Below are 22554 nucleotides of genomic sequence, written 5' to 3'. Positions count from 1 at the left end.
TTAGGTTCAGGTAAAGTAAAATTAGGCAGAATATGATAGTGAAGGATAGGATAAATAAACTTTAGGTTTTAAGTAAAATAGAAATAATGGCCACGAAAAATGTTAATGTTAATTAATCTTTAAATTTTCTAACTTAACGAAATAATCTAAGCTATTAGTTACTAATTTAAATTATTTCTCATTTCGTTTGGATTTGTTAACAATGCCTAAAGTTCATGCTTTAATTACAGCATATTGTAAATGTACCACGTGCTTGTGTTTATAAACAATCAGACATGCTCTTGTTTATGAACATCAACCACATGTATTTGCGATTGGGTACTACACCTCACGTTGGATTAATAAAATAAGCAGACGAGGACCAGCACCACCACCTACAAGTCACATGACAATATGGGAGCAGCAACCCCACCGTCGCCTGGAGTGCCTATATAATGAAGAGGATTCGTCGGACAGTCACCAGTCTGTGATTGGTCTCCCCTCCTCTAGCTTACTTGGAGCTCTAGGAGAGAACTCAACCTCAAAAACTCTAATCTGCTGCGGGACTCTATGCTTCCCTTCCACTTGGCTTAGGTTGCTCGGAGCTCTGTGCGGTCCAAACTTCAGTTGCTTCGCCTGCTTCGGGGCTCTGTGGCTCTTAACCCCCTCACTCCTTGCTTCGGAACATTGGAATTTCCTACACCACAAGGCAGTAGTCTTGGGATACCTTTTTCTACATCGCATTAGAGAAAGTTGCATTGTAGTATTCCTGTAAATATTGTTGTTTTATTAAAGAATTGTTATAATAAACCGGTAGTGGGAGTCGATTCCGGACTTTGATTTACTCAACCTAGCTCTACCTACCCCTTCAAACGGAAGAGCTGGGTGGCCCAAAAGTAGGTATACAGTACCGCACTGTTCAGCTCATTGCATTTTATATAATTTCTTATTGTTATCCATCAGGTAGACTTAGTTTCTTTATTATTTGTTCTTAATGTCGTTTACTTACATCTGAAGCTCAGAAGAACCGATGCAAATAAACCCATAAACCGTTGATCAATGCAGGGATGTATACCTACTTTTGACCCACCCTGTATATAAAAAGGAAATGACACAGAGACTTCTTAAATTTGCAAACTTAAAATAGAAATAAAAAAGTTTGAGGTAATACAAGAAAAGAAATACCAAGATATTAGTATTTATTAATAATTTTTTTTTCCAGGTGAACTTCTGATGATTGTAGAATATTGTCGTTTTGGAAATCTGCGAAGTTACCTTCTACGTCATCGTGAAAATTTTGTCGATCAAAGAAATGCTACCAACGGATGCTTAGACTTCAGTATTGGTCTTGATAATTCTGACTCTGTAGAAGGGTATGTGCAAACTTGTTTCTTCGAACTAGGTATTTTTTTTCAGCTCAAAATTTTTTATAAGAGAAACTATTATGGAAATATTAGTTGAAACTAAAATGATGTGATAGAAAAAGAGTAATTTTTATTTTTAAAATTTTTAGAAAATAATTTCTTGTTGGCAAAATTAACAAATATGTTGTGTACTAGGAAGTTCTAAATCTTAAAAGTTAAGAAAGAATTGGGTTTTTCCTGGCGACGTGATTTTAGTAACTCTTCTCGGGCTATCAGCTAGGTGAAAGTATTAACACCCGGCATTTCAAATGCAGACATCACATTCATCTTCAGAGATCATAATGAAGAGACCAGAGACGTGAGTATATATTTATATAGTGACTATTTAAGGGCAAAGCCATGAATGGGGGCTTGTGATTGGCTGAGGGAAATGCTGACTTCTGATTGGCTGAGTAATGCTGACTCCTGATTGGCTGTTGTTGTGGCTACGAGAAATGGCTTCGTTGATGTCTGCTTTTATTCCTGAAAATTACCGACCAGATAGGGCTATTCCATTCATTGCTCATAGCTCTGCTTCCAAATATTCACTATATATACTCATGCTCACGTCTCCGGTTTCTTCATTATAAGCCCTGAAGATGAATGCGATTTCTGCATTCGAAACGTCGGATGTTAATACTTTCACCTGACTGGTAGCCCGAGAAGAGTTATTAAAATCTTAAAACTTGTATTTGTAGGTGATTTGTTTTGCTGTGCATCGCTTTTCACATTTGTTTTGTATTTATCTTTTCAAGCATTTTATATTATTTCTTGGTGATATGCTCCATATATTTTTTAAATCTTGGTACTGGCTCGTTATGATGCTTGTATAATAATATTTTTTTCTTCCTTTTTGTCTTGTACTGTTCTATAAGGCTTAAATCCTATTACTAAGCGAGCAGTAGAACTTTTCTTCTCATTTAATATTCTGTATCATATATGTCATCAAGTGGATACTGAGAAGCACCAATATCAATATTAACATGATAATCTATTATTAGTATGTTTCCTTCTATTTGTTACCTATATCTGCGATTCTTATTTTGCTTCCAATTCTGGAGCAAAGATAGGGATTTAGCAGTAATAATAATCAAATGTGTAAAATACTTTGTACAATTTAATTTATAGAAAGAGATGCTACTATGATAATAAGTAGACCATTGTTACACTGTAAACAAAATATGAGAAAAATTTAGCACATTTCCACAAGGAAAAGAGCTCAACATTACTAAACCTTGATTTTGGACATCCTCAGCAGTAATTAACATCCATATTACTATTACTCTTGTGATTAGCTTATGACTTATGCTGTTTACGCTATTACTTTTAGTGGTAAAATTTTTCAATGAAATAAACTATCCCGTTTCGTTCAGAAGCCATTTCTTGTGACCAATGTTACGGAAATGCTGGAACTTTTGAATTTATTATTATGAAGATTATAAATGAAATATAAAGTGTAAATCAGAAACGAGGCGTTCATATAAGCTAGTAAACGGTCTTTATAATTTAAAATTATGGAAACAGTAAGCTTCTTGCAATATTTAGAAATCTTTTGAACTAAAAGTGTAAAGGGAATCTTGTTTTCCTTCACAGTCTTTGGGGCAGCAGACTTTCCCATTTCTCCGCACTTAGCTTCTTCTATAATAAAGGTACCCGTGTGTTGGCTTATAAGTCCCGTTATCTAATACTGAGCTTATAAGTCGCAGTTATCTAATACTGAGTCAATACGCGACCACCCGTTTGAGTCACTCATTCCCAGCGGGTTTACTAGACACTGACACCACCCGCAGAATAAGCAGAAAGTAGTCACGTCATGGTGCGAAAAACAGTTATGTAAAAATATAAATTAAGAACCTTCCCGAAATTGGCGTTTCTGCTGATACCTTTGTATATGCAAGATGTGTGGTTTTCTTTTGTATGTGTTTCACGGCATCTGTGTCTGCTACATCGGTTGTCAAAAGCTGGAGTGATGACTGTAATTTTATTATTGATAGATAATTTATTAATACATTTTCAGTGCAAGATCATTTACGATAAATTGGCAATCATTTCTAAACTTAGACCTTTCATCTTTAACACCTAACTTGACAACTACAGGGCTGTTATAAAGTCTTTGCTATAAAACAAATGCTTATAACTTCTTTAAAATAATGATAGTGCAGTGAAATACATTTTAAATTGTGCGATGATCTGTAAATTTGTGGTTGGCAACACTTTCACAATGAGGTTAGCAACACTGGTGACAACAAAGGTCATTAAAATGGCGACGGTACAAGAGAAAGCATAGTGTGTGTGTGTATCCAGAACTGAAATCAGGTGTATTGGTGCAACGAAACTTCAGATGAATGTACAAAAAAGTACCTCCTGATGTCAGGAGTACAACGAGTTGGCACAGCAAGTTTCTGGCTACCGGGAATGTTTGTAATCTTTAAAGAAGTGGTCAGCCCCCAGTGAGCCCAAACACGGTGCGAGGGGTTGCCGACAGCCTGGAGAGAAGTCCAAGAAAATTGATTCCACGGTGGTCGCTGGAGTTGGGTATCCCTCAGTCAACAACGCACAAGATAATGCGTAAACATTTGAAAGTCAAACCGTACAAGATTAAATTTATCCATGAACTGACAGATCAAGACACGAGACTGAAATTCTGTGAATTGATGCTGAAATGACTGGATGATGACAGGGAACTTCTACAGTTACTCATGTTCTCACATGAGGGGACTTTCCATGTTTCAGGGAGGGTAAACAGACACAACTGTCCTGTCTGAGGAACTGAAAGCCATCATGAATATGAAACGCACGAAAGAGACAGTCCGAAAGTGAATGTGAGGTGTGCCGTATTAATGGACCACCTCATAGGCCCGTTTTTCTTTGGCTAAAACACTGTGACGGTGGAGACATGTCTTCAAATGCTTATAAATTTCCTGATGCCCGAATTGGTTAGGTTGGGAATCAAGGATTGCAGCCACTACCGGCAAGACAGAGCCCGCCCCCAAATTTTGCAAGTCATGAGGGACTACCTTGACCGTGAGCTATCTGGCAGGTGGATTGCACACAGAGGCTCCACCCCTTTGGCCCTTGGCCTCGATTTGAACCACCCCTTTGGCCCTGTGATTTTTGGTCATTGGATCACATTAAGACACAGGTGCATGCGGAAAAACTAAAGGACTTACAGGACCTGAAAGCTAAGATTAGTGAAGTGGTCAGTGACATTTCTGATGACGCCAGACAAAATAGTATTCACGGATTTCGCCGGAGGTTCCAGGAATGTATGGATGTCAACGGAACCCAGCTGGAGGTGTGGCGATGATGGCGGCGGTGTATCTATGGATGGTGATACAAAATGTAAATCTCAATAAAGATCTTAACATTTATTTCATTGCAATATCATTATTTTAAAAAAAAAACTATAAGATTTTGTTCTATAACAAAGACTTTATAACAACCCTGTATAGTAAAGGCAATAATTTTGATCAATACTTGACATAAAACTATGATTGTTTTAAGTGATTGTTAAGTTGTAATATGCCATTACAGTCTAATGAAATTATGTTTTTAATAGGAGGGTGCCCGAAATTTTTTGCACCGACTGTACTTGATGTTTAACAAAAAAATTTCTGGCTGTTCATATAATTCGTAATATTGTTCATTATTCTATTTCAAATTAACATGGAAAAACTGTAAAAAAAAAATCATTGGGAATGATAGTTTTGGGAATCAATATCTTTATTTATATTTTAAATTAGTTATAAGTCTTGTATATGGATGTGTATATGGATTATTACAATTCTTACGGTGTCAGTGCTATCCGAAAATATAGATCCACTATTGGACGGAACTTTCCAGATCAAATAACCAATCTAAAATTCGACAGAATTTTCAGGACCACCCTTCACCTCTCTTTTAGATACCTAGGTCCTTCTAAAATCTAGTTTGATCCAGATTTTACCAAATTTTATTCGTTTCAAAGCCCCACCGCCAAAATGCTTAGTTTTGATTGGCTGATAAACCCACGCTATGATATTAGGGCGCAATTATTCCATTCCAAGCCGGAAAATCTTGTTGACAACAGCTAGATTTGGATCTTCCCAGCAAAAACGTTGAAACGGAGTGAGAAAACCTGCAGTAAAAGGTAAAACTGATATAATAGTCGAATAACTACCAAGCAGGAAGCTACGGAGCCATAATTTGTTAGTTTTTCATAGTAAAAACCGGACTGAAGAAATAAAAAATAGATGACGCCATGTTGTGCAGATATTGTTAGTTATGGGCAGGCTTTGTAAAGTGCATCAGTTTGCGAGTTTTCTTAGGAATCTATAAACAGTTTCGGAGGAGTGGTGTTTTCTCCCTTAAAATATTCTTATCCTTAAAATTATTCCTTTTCTAGTTACGTAAGGCCTGCCTCACTACCGTTTGTGTTCGTGTATGTAGTGGATGTGATTTCTTTTTGTATTTATTTATTAGTAACATGGCGGTATTTAATTTTGTGGTAGTCAGTCCAGTAATCACAATGCACGTGTAAATTTCAGTAAGGGCTCCTATCTGACTCCCAAATTGGGAGTACGGCTTCCAGCGGGATGAGTTGAACATTCAGTTCGTTCCGGGTTCCTGCCCCTTCAGGGCAGGGGTCCTATTGCTAGCTAATACTCCGATATGTCCCCTCAGGGCATCGATTAAATAGGTCGAGTAAAGAATATGATTTAGTAAATATAAGGGCCAGTTGGCCCTGTTCATTTCTTTCCTTTCGTTACCTTTCATAGAGCCGATTTAACATGGTAAAATCTGAATGATTCCTGTGTATATTTATTAGTATAACATGTATTAATGTAGTGTGTAGTATGAATGTGGCATGATGTGTCTTGTAGTTCGAGTAGTATGTGTATATTTGTAATGTAGTATCAGTGATAGTGATAATTAAGTGATGAAAGAGTGTGTTGGACAGTGTAGTATTTACTATGCGATAAATTTTTATTACTCCGTCATTAAGTGAACGTAATATAGTATAATAATTCCGTGTACAAGGTCACATTCAGTTGTTCAAGGGTTCATTATATCGTCGCTAGCCCTAGTGTCAGAAGTCAGTACTAACCGCCATTCTTCCGTCGAGGTGCTTAGTGATTTAGTTTTCATGAAATTGACCTTTCTTTCCGAAATAAAACCTAGAAGGTATAATTCACAGCCCATATGAATGTACAGTTAGGTCAAGTGACCCAAAATTAATATATTCTGAAAGTTTCAACATTCTGCATAGTCTAGAAATCTAAATATTTAAATAAATAAACAATACGTAAATTTTTAACAGAAGTCGGGCGATATGATGCTAGTTCTTCGCTTTGAAAATATATTAAATGTCCATTTTTCTTCGTGGCTGTAGAATTTCATTGTTGATGCAGAATTTTATAAACATTAGACATTATCGCAGATAATTCTATTTTCAGTGAACATACATAGGATTTTTTTTCCTTTCGTTCTTAATAAAGCTACCAAGTATTACATAGTATTGTGTGTGTGGTAAAAGAGTCTTGGGTTCGAGTGAGGTTGTCGTGCGGTGATCGGAATGGGAAAATGTTTGTAGTGATTATAGATTTTAAAGTATTATGATGAAATGTGTAAATAGGCTGGGCGTAGATAGAGGAAACAGGGTGTTTGTAGAATATAGCGTCGTGGCAAATGAATATTAATGTGAATATGAATATTAATAAGTATATGAATATTGTAGTAAATGAATATAGAATATAGGACACCCATATAGTTAAATATATAGTAGCCCAGTGAATACTTCGCCGCGTGTTGATATATAGATATTGAATAGATACGTGTAACTACAAACATCTCAGGTTCTGACCCCTGCACCATAATATCACGCGGACCGGAGGGCGATATATAGTCGGACTACGGTAATACTTTGTAGTTTATGTGTCATAATAGTAATCAACCATAGTAATACCATCTGATAGAATGGGTAGCATCATATAATCGCTGACTAGACATATTGAATAATAAATTATGAAAAGACAATAGTAGTTAGACAACAGGGCTGTAGTGAATCATATCTTCTGGTCGGTTTTAAAAATAGAATGTACCACTCCGTGAGATTTTTTTTTTCTTCACGTTACCTACTCAGGCTAGCTTACAATGTTCATGGAGGCGACAGCTCTGACTGGGTACAGAATCAAAACAATTAGTTATTGAAATTTATTTTCGCGTACCCGGATGTCGACCCCTAGTCCCTTTAAGTATTTTCATTTCTTTTCTTAGTTTAATTAGACGAGGGAAATTAACGACATCCCAGACTGTGGCGTGTCTGCGCGGGGTAGCTATCGGTGAAGTTTGGCATAGAAATCACCGATCCAAAATTCAGTTTATTTAATTTTTTTTTATTTCGGCAAATCATTAGTTAGGGATATCTTAGATAATACTTCTATTCTAGTTTCATTACTGTCCTCGAACCTTCTTAGTTTTTCTAAGGGGTCGAATATTTTTTTTTTACTTAGAGATTTCAAAATTGGGGACGCAGTTACCTGGTCCCTTTTCCCCCCTCCTTTTTTCCTGCTGGTCTGGGCCGGATACGGGGATCGGATTTCAATCTTACAAGCCAACTCTTGTGGGATTGGGATCTGATGGACACAGAACTTGCATCCTTGGCAGCAGGGCGCCCCTTGAGTCTACGTATTTGAGTAGACAACCCTTTTGGCATGTTAAGAATATTTTGGCTATGGATTTTGTTGAGAGCGAAATTCGACTTCTAACTTTGTAGCGTTAGTTATTTCTCACTTAAGTCTTTGGCGCCCCTATTCTTCGTCTTCCTTCTTCTCTATCTCTCTCTCTCTTCATTTCTTCAAGTTTTTTTTTTAATTTTTTCAACCTTCCCCCCCCCCGAGATTTTGAACTTGTTACTTACGATTTATTTAACGTACAACTCTGATCTGAAATTACCAGCTGAGACGTTGCAAGACACGATTCATGAATGGAGTAGATAATGATTGGGTCCTCCATCACATTTTGACCTATCGCTGAAATGAACAAAGACTTAGTATTTGACGACACTTCGATTACGTTCTTTCACCGTCGTTCCTCTTAAGTTTCTTTTTTTTAATCCGTTGGTCACTTTCCTTTCTGTTTTGGTTTTCAATTACTTTGTAGTTAACCTGGGCCCAGAAATTGTATTTTGATTTACCTAGTTATATCTAGAAATGCTCTGTGTTACGTGCCTGCCTCACAAAGTTTTTTTTTTCCTTCATGATTTAAATCCGAATTGATTATATAAAAGTTAAAAATTTATAGACGCGCGGTATCAGATAAAAGTTAATTTGTTTCCAAATGTAATGTTGGAAGTCATTTGTTTTCTTGGACAATGTTGCAACCTTGAAAAATTTTATTGTTGGGGTGATTAATTTAAATGTGTGCGCATTTATTATAAATATACATATATATAGAGAGAAATAAATACTTCGAAATGTATGTGTAATTAGTATGTACTGATAGTATGTAGTGATGTGTGTGTAATGTGTGTATGTGTAATTAGTATGTAGTGATAACCTCTGTACTTATATAATGGCATGCATTGAAAAAATATCGGCAGGTCTAAACGTAACCCCCATCATAACAAATATTATCCCTGAGCAATTAACCTAAAACCATTGTGGAAAGTGCACCTTGAATCCGTCTCACCTTCATGTGTATCCTGTGACTTGACCAGTTTTTTTTTTTTTATCCTCAATTTGAACCATCATACTCCGTACACCTGTGGAAGATATTTTTTTTTAAAATCCGAACCATGTATACATATATACCAAAGTGATCTAAAGGAAAGGTCTCATGACGTGTCCCAGTATTAAATAAATAATTTGAAACTATTCAGATAATAAGTTTGGAAATGGATCGTCTCAGAGGAGAAACTTCCTCTAGTGAAAGTTATTTTCTCGAAATCCCTAGATGGGTATAGACGTAGCAGTGTGCGATTGCAGATATAAACTGTTACCAGTTACAAACCAAATATAGACGACGAATGGTTTTGTAAACCAATAGATATATATATATACATATAGAGATATATATAAATGACCACAAATTAAGTTAAATGGAGCGAAACGTTTTGGACACTACGACTAGTGCGTGAGTTGTGATTTGGACGCTCGAAATTATTAATATTTTAATATCTCGACGTGAGGTAGAGACTCATATAAGTTCTAATATACCAACAAGTTTTTTTTTCTTTCCTCTTTGTCCAATTTTTTTTTTTAAGTGAAATAAGTTTTTTTTTCTTTTGCGTATGTCGCAAATCATCATTTTGCTTTAGCATGCCTAAGATATAATACATGTAATTATTTTTTTTCCTTTCTTTTTCATGTGTCAATATGATTGAATATATAAAAATTTACTAAAATATAACTCTTTGTATTCTATTGATATATAACCAAGAACTTGTGCTTTTAATATTTTCTTCATAATTATTTGTTTGTCTTTTCTTTTCACTATGGATGTAATAAATTATTTGTATCTTTGTAGTTAGTTGGTTTCCTTTAAACATATATACACTGTCCTGAGTGAGTGAGCGTGTGAATGCATGATAGATTTAATATAAGTAATTTTAGTGATATCATTTGTCATATTAACATCTGTAATATATGTGTCATGTTTTAATATATGTGTTAAGGTAAATAACCTAGGTCATGAAGGACCGTCACTAACGGTTTAAATCGGCTCGAGGAGTGAAGCAAAAATAGCAGGATAAGCCGAAATACGACATCTTTCTTCCAGGAAGTTGAGACTTTTATTGATGCGATACATAAATTTATATTGAGTTGATAAGTGTGATTTTTTTTTTCCTTGGCTAATTCATATGTGTGGTCGATCCTAGAGGACAGAGTTCAGATGCTGGATAGTTATCAGTCACCGGTCGGAATAACTTTACAAAGAATTAAATTTCACTTTTCTCATTTCCAGGTCTAGGTCTGGGCAACCCCATGATCGTGGTGCCTGGAGCTAGGTCTGGGTGGTATGAGGGAACATGTGTCTATTCCGAAGCATTCCAAAATTGATTAGTCGTTAATAACATTTAGAATGATTCGTCTTTCAACGACTCTCCCGACCTTTTACTATATTTCCGGAATTATCCAGTAATCTGTTTCTCATTAAAATACCCTATCTCTTTTCTTTCTTCTTTACTTACCTCCTTCTTTTACCCTTCTACTTTCTTCTCTTTCTTTCCTATTTCTAAATGAAAGAAAACGGAGTCATGATTGAGAGTAGTCGCTATTGGCACGGTCAATAAGTTGTTTCGATGAGTTTTCTTCGGGAGTCCGATATGGAATAATTAACAATAACAAAAGGTTTATTGGAAGTTACTCTATTGGAAAATAATCTGGATTTCAATCAGTAAGTGATCTTTCGTAATCGTCCTCGTTAAAGAAAATTAATTTTAGCGACTCCTCTCTCCTCTACATTAGCTCTTTTATCTCTTTTTATCTTTGTTTATTTTTTCTTTCAATTTTGGCGACCGTTGACATCGGACAGTTACCATGGAAACAATTGTTTTCCCTGGTAACGAATCTGAAATTATTTATTAAACACTGTTTAGGATCGAGCACATATTGATTTGGCCACAAAAGGTGTATAATTAAAAAGTTACAGTGAGATTAAATAATTATAGTCATTGGCTGTTCTGCTATCTTTGTCTCTCTCTGTAGAAAGGGGGAAATGAAGGAATTTGTCAAATTCTAAAATTTGAAAATGCTGGAAGTTGACCCAAGGAGGGAATTAGATAGGAGTTCCTTAATTTATGAATAGTACCTGAATAATAAGTATTGTTAGTTTATAAGAATATAATTGTATGTATTTATATTGTGTCTTTTTGGGTCGAAGCTATGGCAACCAATAGAGAAGTCGTATCACACGAGAACGCGGAAGTCTCATGTACACAATGTACTTTAGAAAGTAGTGAGAAAAGAGCTCGCGTCTCTCGTAGGCTAGTGAGGTGTCACGAATGTGGGCTGAAATGGATACATTTCAGTTGTATTAATTTAGAGGATACTGCGGAAAATGCAGAAAAGGTCCGGGCTGGTGAGATAGTCAAATATTGTAAAGAATGTGAGGTGAAGCTCCACCAGTCGCGTGAACCCATGAGTTTATCCTCTGAAAAGGAAAATGAACATCCCGATTCGGATGGTGAGCGAGCGTATAGTACCCCGAAGAACCGAGGCCAAATATCTCCAGTGGAGATATCTGACCTCGATGATGATGAAAGAGATGGGGATCCAGTTGGTGATAAACCCAAAGAAAAGAAAAGGAAGACTGGGTCATCTAATAATGACGCTCTCCTCCTTTCATTGCAACAAATGCTACAAGAAATGAATGAAAATAACCGGGAAATGAGACGCGAAATAAATGAAAAAATAGATAATAATAGCCGAGAGATGAGACGCGAAATAAATGAAAATAGCCGCGAAATAAATGAAAAAATAGATAATAATAGCCTAGAGATGAGACGCGAAATGAATAAGAATAGCCGGGAAATGAATGAAAAAATAGATGCCTCGAACCGAGAAACCGAATCTCGATTCGAAGTATTAACTCACAAAATAGACAACATATGTTTGGACTTTGCTTCCTCAATAAACAAATTGAGAGAGCAAACGTCTACTGACATCGATTTGGTCAGATGCGAGGCTCAACAGTCCCTAAAGCAACTTCAGCAGGAGACTGAGGGTAAATTAGATAATGTAAATTCTGAAATCGAACAAATAGATACCAAATTGCACAAGATTAACAATAAATTAGAAACACAGCAGGCCGAAATTGATAGTTTAAAGTCAACCTTGTCAGATTTATCATTAGAAACCAAACTGGAAATGACTGACCAAAAAATTTCGAAAATTCAGAACGAAATAGTAAATATTCAAAGAGAAATAACGAAACCTAGTTGCGGAAAACCAGAGGTAACCTATCCTTTCCCCGGTAGCGATTTCTCAGAAATATTACCTGCGATAACAACTACATGTAGCGCAGGAAAAGAAAAGTTAATGTCGGTTGATGCACGGGATATTGCGACGCACTACCCCATGCATCGGTCAGAACCAAAGTCGTGGTTCAATTCTAATAGTGTGCCGAATCAGTCGAGTGTTGTGACGACTACGGTCACTAGCGTGAGTGCTCCCTCCTTACATGGAGGTATACAATCACATAGCGTGTTGCCGGGAAAAGGAGATGGGTGCCATTCTGAGTCGTTGTTCATGGGTGCGATTGGTCCGGGGATGGAGCCCAACATACTCAATACGACCAACAAAATCCCTTTCACTTACATGGGTAATTATAACACCGCTACTACGTCGTCGGTGGTAAATCCGGTGACGACTCCGATTGTGCAGGAGAATATGTTAATTCCCAGTAACAATTCCCCTACTTATGTTAGTATGAGCTCTAAAGTTTCCCTCCAGGACATTGAACGTTTTCCCACGTTTGATGGGAACATTGCGAACTGGTTACCTAGTGTTTTCCTGCTACCTAAAAGGTGAACTCACAATTTCCAAAATCTTAAACTTTTCAACTGTACCGAGGACAAAAAACGTGAACTTCTATCTCAATACCCAAAGTGAATGTTACACTGTCTCATTTGAGTGCATGAGTGTATGAGTGAGTAGTTAGTTTATTGGTATTAATACATGTTAATTCTATTCAACAAAATTTTGTTATTCAAACAAAAATTTTTTTTAACGACGCCGGGGAACTGTAATATGCCATTACAGTCTAATGAAATTATGTTTTTAATAGGAGGGTGCCCGAAATTTTTTGCACCGACTGTACTTGATGTTTAACAAAAAAATTTCTGGCTGTTCATATAATTCGTAATATTGTTCATTATTCTATTTCAAATTAACATGGAAAAACTGTAAAAAAAAAAATCATTGGGAATGATAGTTTTGGGAATCAATATCTTTATTTATATTTTAAATTAGTTATAAGTCTTGTATATGGATGTGTATATGGATTATTACAATTCTTACGGTGTCAGTGCTATCCGAAAATATAGATCCACTATTGGACGGAACTTTCCAGATCAAATAACCAATCTAAAATTCGACAGAATTTTCAGGACCACCCTTCACCTCTCTTTTAGATACCTAGGTCCTTCTAAAATCTAGTTTGATCCAGATTTTACCAAATTTTATTCGTTTCAAAGCCCCACCGCCAAAATGCTTAGTTTTGATTGGCTGATAAACCCACGCTATGATATTAGGGCGCAATTATTCCATTCCAAGCCGGAAAATCTTGTTGACAACAGCTAGATTTGGATCTTCCCAGCAAAAACGTTGAAACGGAGTGAGAAAACCTGCAGTAAAAGGTAAAACTGATATAATAGTCGAATAACTACCAAGCAGGAAGCTACGGAGCCATAATTTGTTAGTTTTTCATAGTAAAAACCGGACTGAAGAAATAAAAAATAGATGACGCCATGTTGTGCAGATATTGTTAGTTATGGGCAGGCTTTGTAAAGTGCATCAGTTTGCGAGTTTTCTTAGGAATCGATAAACAGTTTCGGAGGAGTGGTGTTTTCTCCCTTAAAATATTCTTATCCTTAAAATTATTCCTTTTCTAGTTACGTAAGGCCTGCCTCACTACCGTTTGTGTTCGTGTATGTAGTGGATGTGATTTCTTTTTGTATTTATTTATTAGTAACATGGCGGTATTTAATTTTGTGGTAGTCAGTCCAGTAATCACAATGCACGTGTAAATTTCAGTAAGGGCTCCTATCTGACTCCCAAATTGGGAGTACGGCTTCCAGCGGGATGAGTTGAACATTCAGTTCGTTCCGGGTTCCTGCCCCTTCAGGGCAGGGGTCCTATTGCTAGCTAATACTCCGATATGTCCCCTCAGGGCATCGATTAAATAGGTCGAGTAAAGAATATGATTTAGTAAATATAAGGGCCAGTTGGCCCTGTTCATTTCTTTCCTTTCGTTACCTTTCATAGAGCCGATTTAACATGGTAAAATCTGAATGATTCCTGTGTATATTTATTAGTATAACATGTATTAATGTAGTGTGTAGTATGAATGTGGCATGATGTGTCTTGTAGTTCGAGTAGTATGTGTATATTTGTAATGTAGTATTAGTGATAGTGATAATTAAGTGATGAAAGAGTGTGTTGGACAGTGTAGTATTTACTATGCGATAAATTTTTATTACTCCGTCATTAAGTGAACGTAATATAGTATAATAATTCCGTGTACAAGGTCACATTCAGTTGTTCAAGGGTTCATTATATCGTCGCTAGCCCTAGTGTCAGAAGTCAGTACTAACCGCCATTCTTCCGTCGAGGTGCTTAGTGATTTAGTTTTCATGAAATTGACCTTTCTTTCCGAAATAAAACCTAGAAGGTATAATTCACAGCCCATATGAATGTACAGTTAGGTCAAGTGACCCAAAATTAATATATTCTGAAAGTTTCAACATTCTGCATAGTCTAGAAATCTAAATATTTAAATAAATAAACAATACGTAAATTTTTAACAGAAGTCGGGCGATATGATGCTAGTTCTTCGCTTTGAAAATATATTAAATGTCCATTTTTCTTCGTGGCTGTAGAATTTCATTGTTGATGCAGAATTTTATAAACATTAGACATTATCGCAGATAATTCTATTTTCAGTGAACATACATAGGATTTTTTTTTTCTTTCGTTCTTAATAAAGCTACCAAGTATTACATAGTATTGTGTGTGTGGTAAAAGAGTCTTGGGTTCGAGTGAGGTTGTCGTGCGGTGATCGGAATGGGAAAATGTTTGTAGTGATTATAGATTTTAAAGTATTATGATGAAATGTGTAAATAGGCTGGGCGTAGATAGAGGAAACAGGGTGTTTGTAGAATATAGCGTCGTGGCAAATGAATATTAATGTGAATATGAATATTAATAAGTATATGAATATTGTAGTAAATGAATATAGAATATAGGACACCCATATAGTTAAATATATAGTAGCCCAGTGAATACTTCGCCGCGTGTTGATATATAGATATTGAATAGATACGTGTAACTACAAACATCTCAGGTTCTGACCCCTGCACCATAATATCACGCGGACCGGAGGGCGATATATAGTCGGACTACGGTAATACTTTGTAGTTTATGTGTCATAATAGTAATCAACCATAGTAATACCATCTGATAGAATGGGTAGCATCATATAATCGCTGACTAGACATATTGAATAATAAATTATGAAAAGACAATAGTAGTTAGACAACAGGGCTGTAGTGAATCATATCTTCTGGTCGGTTTTAAAAATAGAATGTACCACTCCGTGAGATTTTTTTTTTCTTCACGTTACCTACTCAGGCTAGCTTACAATGTTCATGGAGGCGACAGCTCTGACTGGGTACAGAATCAAAACAATTAGTTATTGAAATTTATTTTCGCGTACCCGGATGTCGACCCCTAGTCCCTTTAAGTATTTTCATTTCTTTTCTTAGTTTAATTAGACGAGGGAAATTAACGACATCCCAGACTGTGGCGTGTCTGCGCGGGGTAGCTATCGGTGAAGTTTGGCATAGAAATCACCGATCCAAAATTCAGTTTATTTAATTTTTTTTTTATTTCGGCAAATCATTAGTTAGGGATATCTTAGATAATACTTCTATTCTAGTTTCATTACTGTCCTCGAACCTTCTTAGTTTTTCTAAGGGGTCGAATATTTTTTTTTTACTTAGAGATTTCAAAATTGGGGACGCAGTTACCTGGTCCCTTTTCCCCCCTCCTTTTTTCCTGCTGGTCTGGGCCGGATACGGGGATCGGATTTCAATCTTACAAGCCAACTCTTGTGGGATTGGGATCTGATGGACACAGAACTTGCATCCTTGGCAGCAGGGCGCCCCTTGAGTCTACGTATTTGAGTAGACAACCCTTTTGGCATGTTAAGAATATTTTGGCTATGGATTTTGTTGAGAGCGAAATTCGACTTCTAACTTTGTAGCGTTAGTTATTTCTCACTTAAGTCTTTGGCGCCCCTATTCTTCGTCTTCCTTCTTCTCTATCTCTCTCTCTCTTCATTTCTTCAAGTTTTTTTTTTAATTTTTTCAACCTCCCCCCCCCCCGAGATTTTGAACTTGTTACTTACGATTTATTTAACGTACAACTCTGATCTGAAATTACCAGCTGAGACGTTGCAAGACACGATTCATGAATGGAGTAGATAATGATTGGGTCCTCCATCACATTTTGACCTATCGCTGAAATGAACAAAGACTTAGTATTTGACGACACTTCGATTACGTTCTTTCACCGTCGTTCCTCTTAAGTTTCTTTTTTTTAATCCGTTGGTCACTTTCCTTTCTGTTTTGGTTTTCAATTACTTTGTAGTTAACCTGGGCCCAGAAATTGTATTTTGATTTACCTAGTTATATCTAGAAATGCTCTGTGTTACGTGCCTGCCTCACAAAGTTTTTTTTTTTCCTTCATGATTTAAATCCGAATTGATTATATAAAAGTTAAAAATTTATAGACGCGCGGTATCAGATAAAAGTTAATTTGTTTCCAAATGTAATGTTGGAAGTCATTTGTTTTCTTGGACAATGTTGCAACCTTGAAAAATTTTATTGTTGGGGTGATTAATTTAAATGTGTGCGCATTTATTATAAATATACATATATAGAGAGAGAAATAAATACTTCGAAATGTATGTGTAATTAGTATGTACTGATAGTATGTAGTGATGTGTGTGTAATGTGTGTATGTGTAATTAGTATGTAGTGATAACCTCTGTACTTATATAATGGCATGCATTGAAAAAATATCGGCAGGTCTAAACGTAACCCCCATCATAACAAATATTATCCCTGAGCAATTAACCTAAAACCATTGTGGAAAGTGCACCTTGAATCCGTCTCACCTTCATGTGTATCCTGTGACTTGACCAGTTTTTTTTTTTTTATCCTCAATTTGAACCATCATACTCCGTACACCTGTGGAAGATATTTTTTTTTAAAATCCGAACCATGTATACATATATACCAAAGTGATCTAAAGGAAAGGTCTCATGACGTGTCCCAGTATTAAATAAATAATTTGAAACTATTCAGATAATAAGTTTGGAAATGGATCGTCTCAGAGGAGAAACTTCCTCTAGTGAAAGTTATTTTCTCGAAATCCCTAGATGGGTATAGACGTAGCAGTGTGCGATTGCAGATATAAACTGTTACCAGTTACAAACCAAATATAGACGACGAATGGTTTTGTAAACCAATAGATATATATATATACATATAGAGATATATATAAATGACCACAAATTAAGTTAAATGGAGCGAAACGTTTTGGACACTACGACTAGTGCGTGAGTTGTGATTTGGACGCTCGAAATTATTAATATTTTAATATCTCGACGTGAGGTAGAGACTCATATAAGTTCTAATATACCAACAAGTTTTTTTTTCTTTCCTCTTTGTCCAATTTTTTTTTTAAGTGAAATAAGTTTTTTTTTCTTTTGCGTATGTCGCAAATCATCATTTTGCTTTAGCATGCCTAAGATATAATACATGTAATTATTTTTTTTCCTTTCTTTTTCATGTGTCAATATGATTGAATATATAAAAATTTACTAAAATATAACTCTTTGTATTCTATTGATATATAACCAAGAACTTGTGCTTTTAATATTTTCTTCATAATTATTTGTTTGTCTTTTCTTTTCACTATGGATGTAATAAATTATTTGTATCTTTGTAGTTAGTTGGTTTCCTTTAAACATATATACACTGTCCTGAGTGAGTGAGCGTGTGAATGCATGATAGATTTAATATAAGTAATTTTAGTGATATCATTTGTCATATTAACATCTGTAATATATGTGTCATGTTTTAATATATGTGTTAAGGTAAATAACCTAGGTCATGAAGGACCGTCACTAACGGTTTAAATCGGCTCGAGGAGTGAAGCAAAAATAGCAGGATAAGCCGAAATACGACATCTTTCTTCCAGGAAGTTGAGACTTTTATTGATGCGATACATAAATTTATATTGAGTTGATAAGTGTGATTTTTTTTTTTTCCTTGGCTAATTCATATGTGTGGTCGATCCTAGAGGACAGAGTTCAGATGCTGGATAGTTATCAGTCACCGGTCGGAATAACTTTACAAAGAATTAAATTTCACTTTTCTCATTTCCAGGTCTAGGTCTGGGCAACCCCATGATCGTGGTGCCTGGAGCTAGGTCTGGGTGGTATGAGGGAACATGTGTCTATTCCGAAGCATTCCAAAATTGATTAGTCGTTAATAACATTTAGAATGATTCGTCTTTCAACGACTCTCCCGACCTTTTACTATATTTCCGGAATTATCCAGTAATCTGTTTCTCATTAAAATACCCTATCTCTTTTCTTTCTTCTTTACCTACCTCCTTCTTTTACCCTTCTACTTTCTTCTCTTTCTTTCCTATTTCTAAATGAAAGAAAACGGAGTCATGATTGAGAGTAGTCGCTATTGGCACGGTCAATAAGTTGTTTCGATGAGTTTTCTTCGGGAGTCCGATATGGAATAATTAACAATAACAAAAGGTTTATTGGAAGTTACTCTATTGGAAAATAATCTGGATTTCAATCAGTAAGTGATCTTTCGTAATCGTCCTCGTTAAAGAAAATTAATTTTAGCGACTCCTCTCTCCTCTACATCTTTTATCTTCGTTAATTTTTTTTTAACGTATTCTTTCAATTTTGGCTAACCGTGACAGGATCTGTTGCCCTAGAAACGACGGTTTCTATGGCAACGGACAGGAAGTTTTCTTTCAAAGTTGCTAAAAATAAAATAAAACGAAAAACTAAAATATACTGTTGATCATGCTTTTCTTCGTGTGGAAAGTTTTCTATCTGGTGTAAGACTTAATTTAGTGACTAGAAAAAATTATGATCATATTTAGAGAGTACACATACTGTCGCCTAATCTCACTATTTCGGAAGTGCCACTAAAAAGTTCAGTTTAGAGTCTAGAAAAGAGAGAAGGGTTTTAACAAAATAAGAAATTATGTTGTTACAAATTTGGGTTGTCTATGAGCAAGACCTTCCCACCACAGTAGAAAAATAAGAATTGAAATGTGTCTGAAGATGAGAAAATTTTTTACTGAAGATTTTATATGAAATCGTTGACACATAACTAATAATAATAACTCTGATACAAATTTGAGAATTTTATAAGATAACATGCTACAATATGCAAACAAAGTATAAGGTTTCTATAACTGTCGTAACATTGTACTAGGAAAACCCTGAACTCTCGAAATATGCAATTTTCAATTTGCATTTTTCTTAATTTATGCCACTTTTTTCGGAGAGTAAGAAGAAATTGATATCTTTCTTTCATCTTGCAGAGATTGTCCGAATAACATTCAGCCAAATGAATATGAGAAGAATCAAGTTAGGCTCTTCGAAGAAACCTCAACAGTAACATATGATGCAAGTGACAATCAAAGACAATTCTCTGACTGTACAGGTAAGACCACGAGTAACCATGATGAGTACGTTTCTTTGTAAATTATTTAATTATTTAATTAATTTGTGTTTTTTATAATATGATGAAATGTAATACATTAATTTTCATTTACACAATAAAAGTACAAAAGTTGTTAGATCTACGCATTTATACGGAGAATCACTAGGGATAAAAATATTTATGAAATAATTTTCTCAATCTTCGAAACAATTTCTTCGTTTCTCAACGTTATAAGGAATTATTATTATTATTTTCTACTAGTATTTGTTTTGTTCCATTTAATTTAGCGAACTGTGTCTGTTTTGCTGATATAGAGTTGTCAGATAAATGCGTTTTTAGTACTTTAGGAAATGACTACTAAAAATTTTTAATTTTTTTTTTTTTTAAAATATTGTCCTACAAATATGCTATTTTTGCCACATAAGTAGCTTAGTTTGTTATTTTGTCATAGAATAAATTTAATAATATGTTATACATTGTTTTGTTATGTAAAATTAAATTGAATAAGAGAAACAAGCCACAGAAATTGTATCGATCAAGAAAATGATGAATCAAACATCCGCCAGAGCGAATCATCGAAGAGTTGGAAGTTAGATGGGTAAATAAATATCGAATGAGAAATTGTTGGAAATGGTAGAGAAAAAATAGACTATTTCGGAAGGAAAAGATGGTATGATTAGACACATTGTAAAGGAATTGTTATTGATTATGCAGGAATTAGCAGGAAAAAAAATCCACTAGAAGACCCCAATTACAATATACAGACCATCTAGGGAAGAAACACTGCAAGAAAACTAACAATTTGCTTGGAATTGTAAAAAATTGTAAGCTGTGGCGAACGAATCGAGAGTTTGCCTAGCCAAGAAAAAAAAGAAAAAAGAAAAAAACGAAATTTCTAGTTTAACGCCCTACATTAATGTTCTTTAGGAAGGACTTGGTGAAATAAGGATGTAGGAGGAAACTTCAGAACTTCGAGAAAACCCAAGGATATAAAATCACAGGTCTGGCATTGAACTTGATACCCCCTTCTACAAGAGATGAGAACTTTACCACTGTGTTACCGTGCCCCCAAGAAGAAGAAAAAGATTAATAAGAATTTTAATAATTTAGTTTTGAGTACAAAATCGAGAAGGATACATAACTCAAAACTCTATAATATACATTTGTTAGCGAATATATCTGAAATTATAAAGTTGAGTCATCTTACATGAGCAGTGAAACACGTGCATAGCATGGGAAATACGCAACAATGCACAGAATTTTAGTTAAAAAGCATCTGGCAAAAGCCCTTTGAATAAACTAAAGGTGGAAAAATAATCTTAAGGCACTTTACGGTGGGTGGGTAAGTATTCAATTTGATCAGACAATGAATGGTGTTAGCTTATTGTTGGTTCATTCAGGGAAACGAACAGAGCGTTAGTACGTTTCTAAGGCTTTTTCTGAAGTACTTGATGATCTTGACCAAAATTTTCATGGCAATCAAGCCCATTGGCGGCAAGTGATATCTATCTATCTATCTATATACCTATATCTATATCTATATATATCTATCTATCTATCTATATATATATATATATATCTATATCTATCTATCTATCTATCTATCTATCTATATATATATATATATATATATATATATATATATATATATATATATATATATATATATATATATATATACATAGATAGATAGATAGATAGATAGATATAGATAGATATATATAGATATAGATATAGGTATATAGATAGGTATATAGATATATAGATATAAACTGAAATCTGGAAGTAAATTGAACATGTCGGCGTCTAAACACAAGCAACTATGGGTGCATGAACTTTCTATGAATAACTTCAAGGTGCAACGTGTTTAGGAGTAAGGAGCCTTGAAAGTAACGTAAGATTTAGGAACGTTTCTTCGCGAAGCAAAAGATAATGCACAGAGGTAAGTGAGGGCGCCTAAGGTGCAAAGATGGGGACATTTTCAACTATTGTCACTTAAAATGCCTTGGTGGAAATCCATAAAAGTGTTGGAGTTTGCATACTTTGTGCAGTGTTTCTGCATTGTGCGGATTTTCGTTTTATTCTTCTAAACGGTTTTACTGACCTGAAGCATGCCTCAACCAAATTTTGCATAACCTTCCTTTCTTAGTGAATATGGGAAAACACTTTAAAGAAAACAAAGTGTAGCTCTTTTATTCAATCTTGATCTTGTGAAGACCTATCTAGTAGATTTTTTGAGCTGGGTAGAACGTCTATTAAATATCTACCTAATATATATCAATCAATATTGAATCAAGAATATCAGTGAATGCATAGTTAGAAATACTAACGAAAAATTTAACGGATTAAACTTAAAAATTAAGGTAAAGAAAAACATTAAATTAATTGTCTGATATTAATTTTTACGAGTAATTGGTTCAATTAAAAATTGGTATCAGACAAAAGTAACGGTTAAAATTAAATTAACTTAAAATCAATGGATTAAAATTAAAATTAAAATTAAAAATGACAATTTTCACTACTATTCAATGAGAATTGTTTTAAATTGTAAAAATTAATGGATAAAATTAAGAATATGGAGAATTAATAGTTTATTACGACAAGTTATTATTTTCAGGCAAGACTAATACATTTTAAAAAATCATAAAATTATGAAATATTCAATATTTTTAAAAAAATACTAATTTTTTTAATTGTTAGTTT

At 34.8% G+C, this 22554-nt stretch overlaps 1 protein-coding gene across 1 annotated transcript in view; it reads left to right on the top strand.

Annotated features, from left to right (window-relative positions):
• The window catches only part of LOC145666471 (vascular endothelial growth factor receptor 1-like), a 223894-nt gene that overhangs the window by 176443 nt on the left and 24897 nt on the right, over positions 1 to 22554 (top strand). The window contains exons 19-20 of the mRNA XM_081733712.1: positions 1202 to 1352; positions 19730 to 19851. Of these exons, the coding sequence (XP_081589838.1) occupies positions 1202 to 1352; positions 19730 to 19851 (273 nt within the window). The remainder of the gene's footprint in view (positions 1 to 1201; positions 1353 to 19729; positions 19852 to 22554) is intronic.

The sequence above is a fragment of the Thermobia domestica genome, chromosome 12 (assembly GCF_964235325.1).
Source record: "Thermobia domestica chromosome 12, izTheDome1.hap1.1, whole genome shotgun sequence".
NCBI classification, from domain to species: domain Eukaryota; kingdom Metazoa; phylum Arthropoda; class Insecta; order Zygentoma; family Lepismatidae; genus Thermobia; species Thermobia domestica.
Note: the sequence above shows the minus strand (reverse complement) of the source record. Positions and strands in the feature narration are given on the sequence as shown.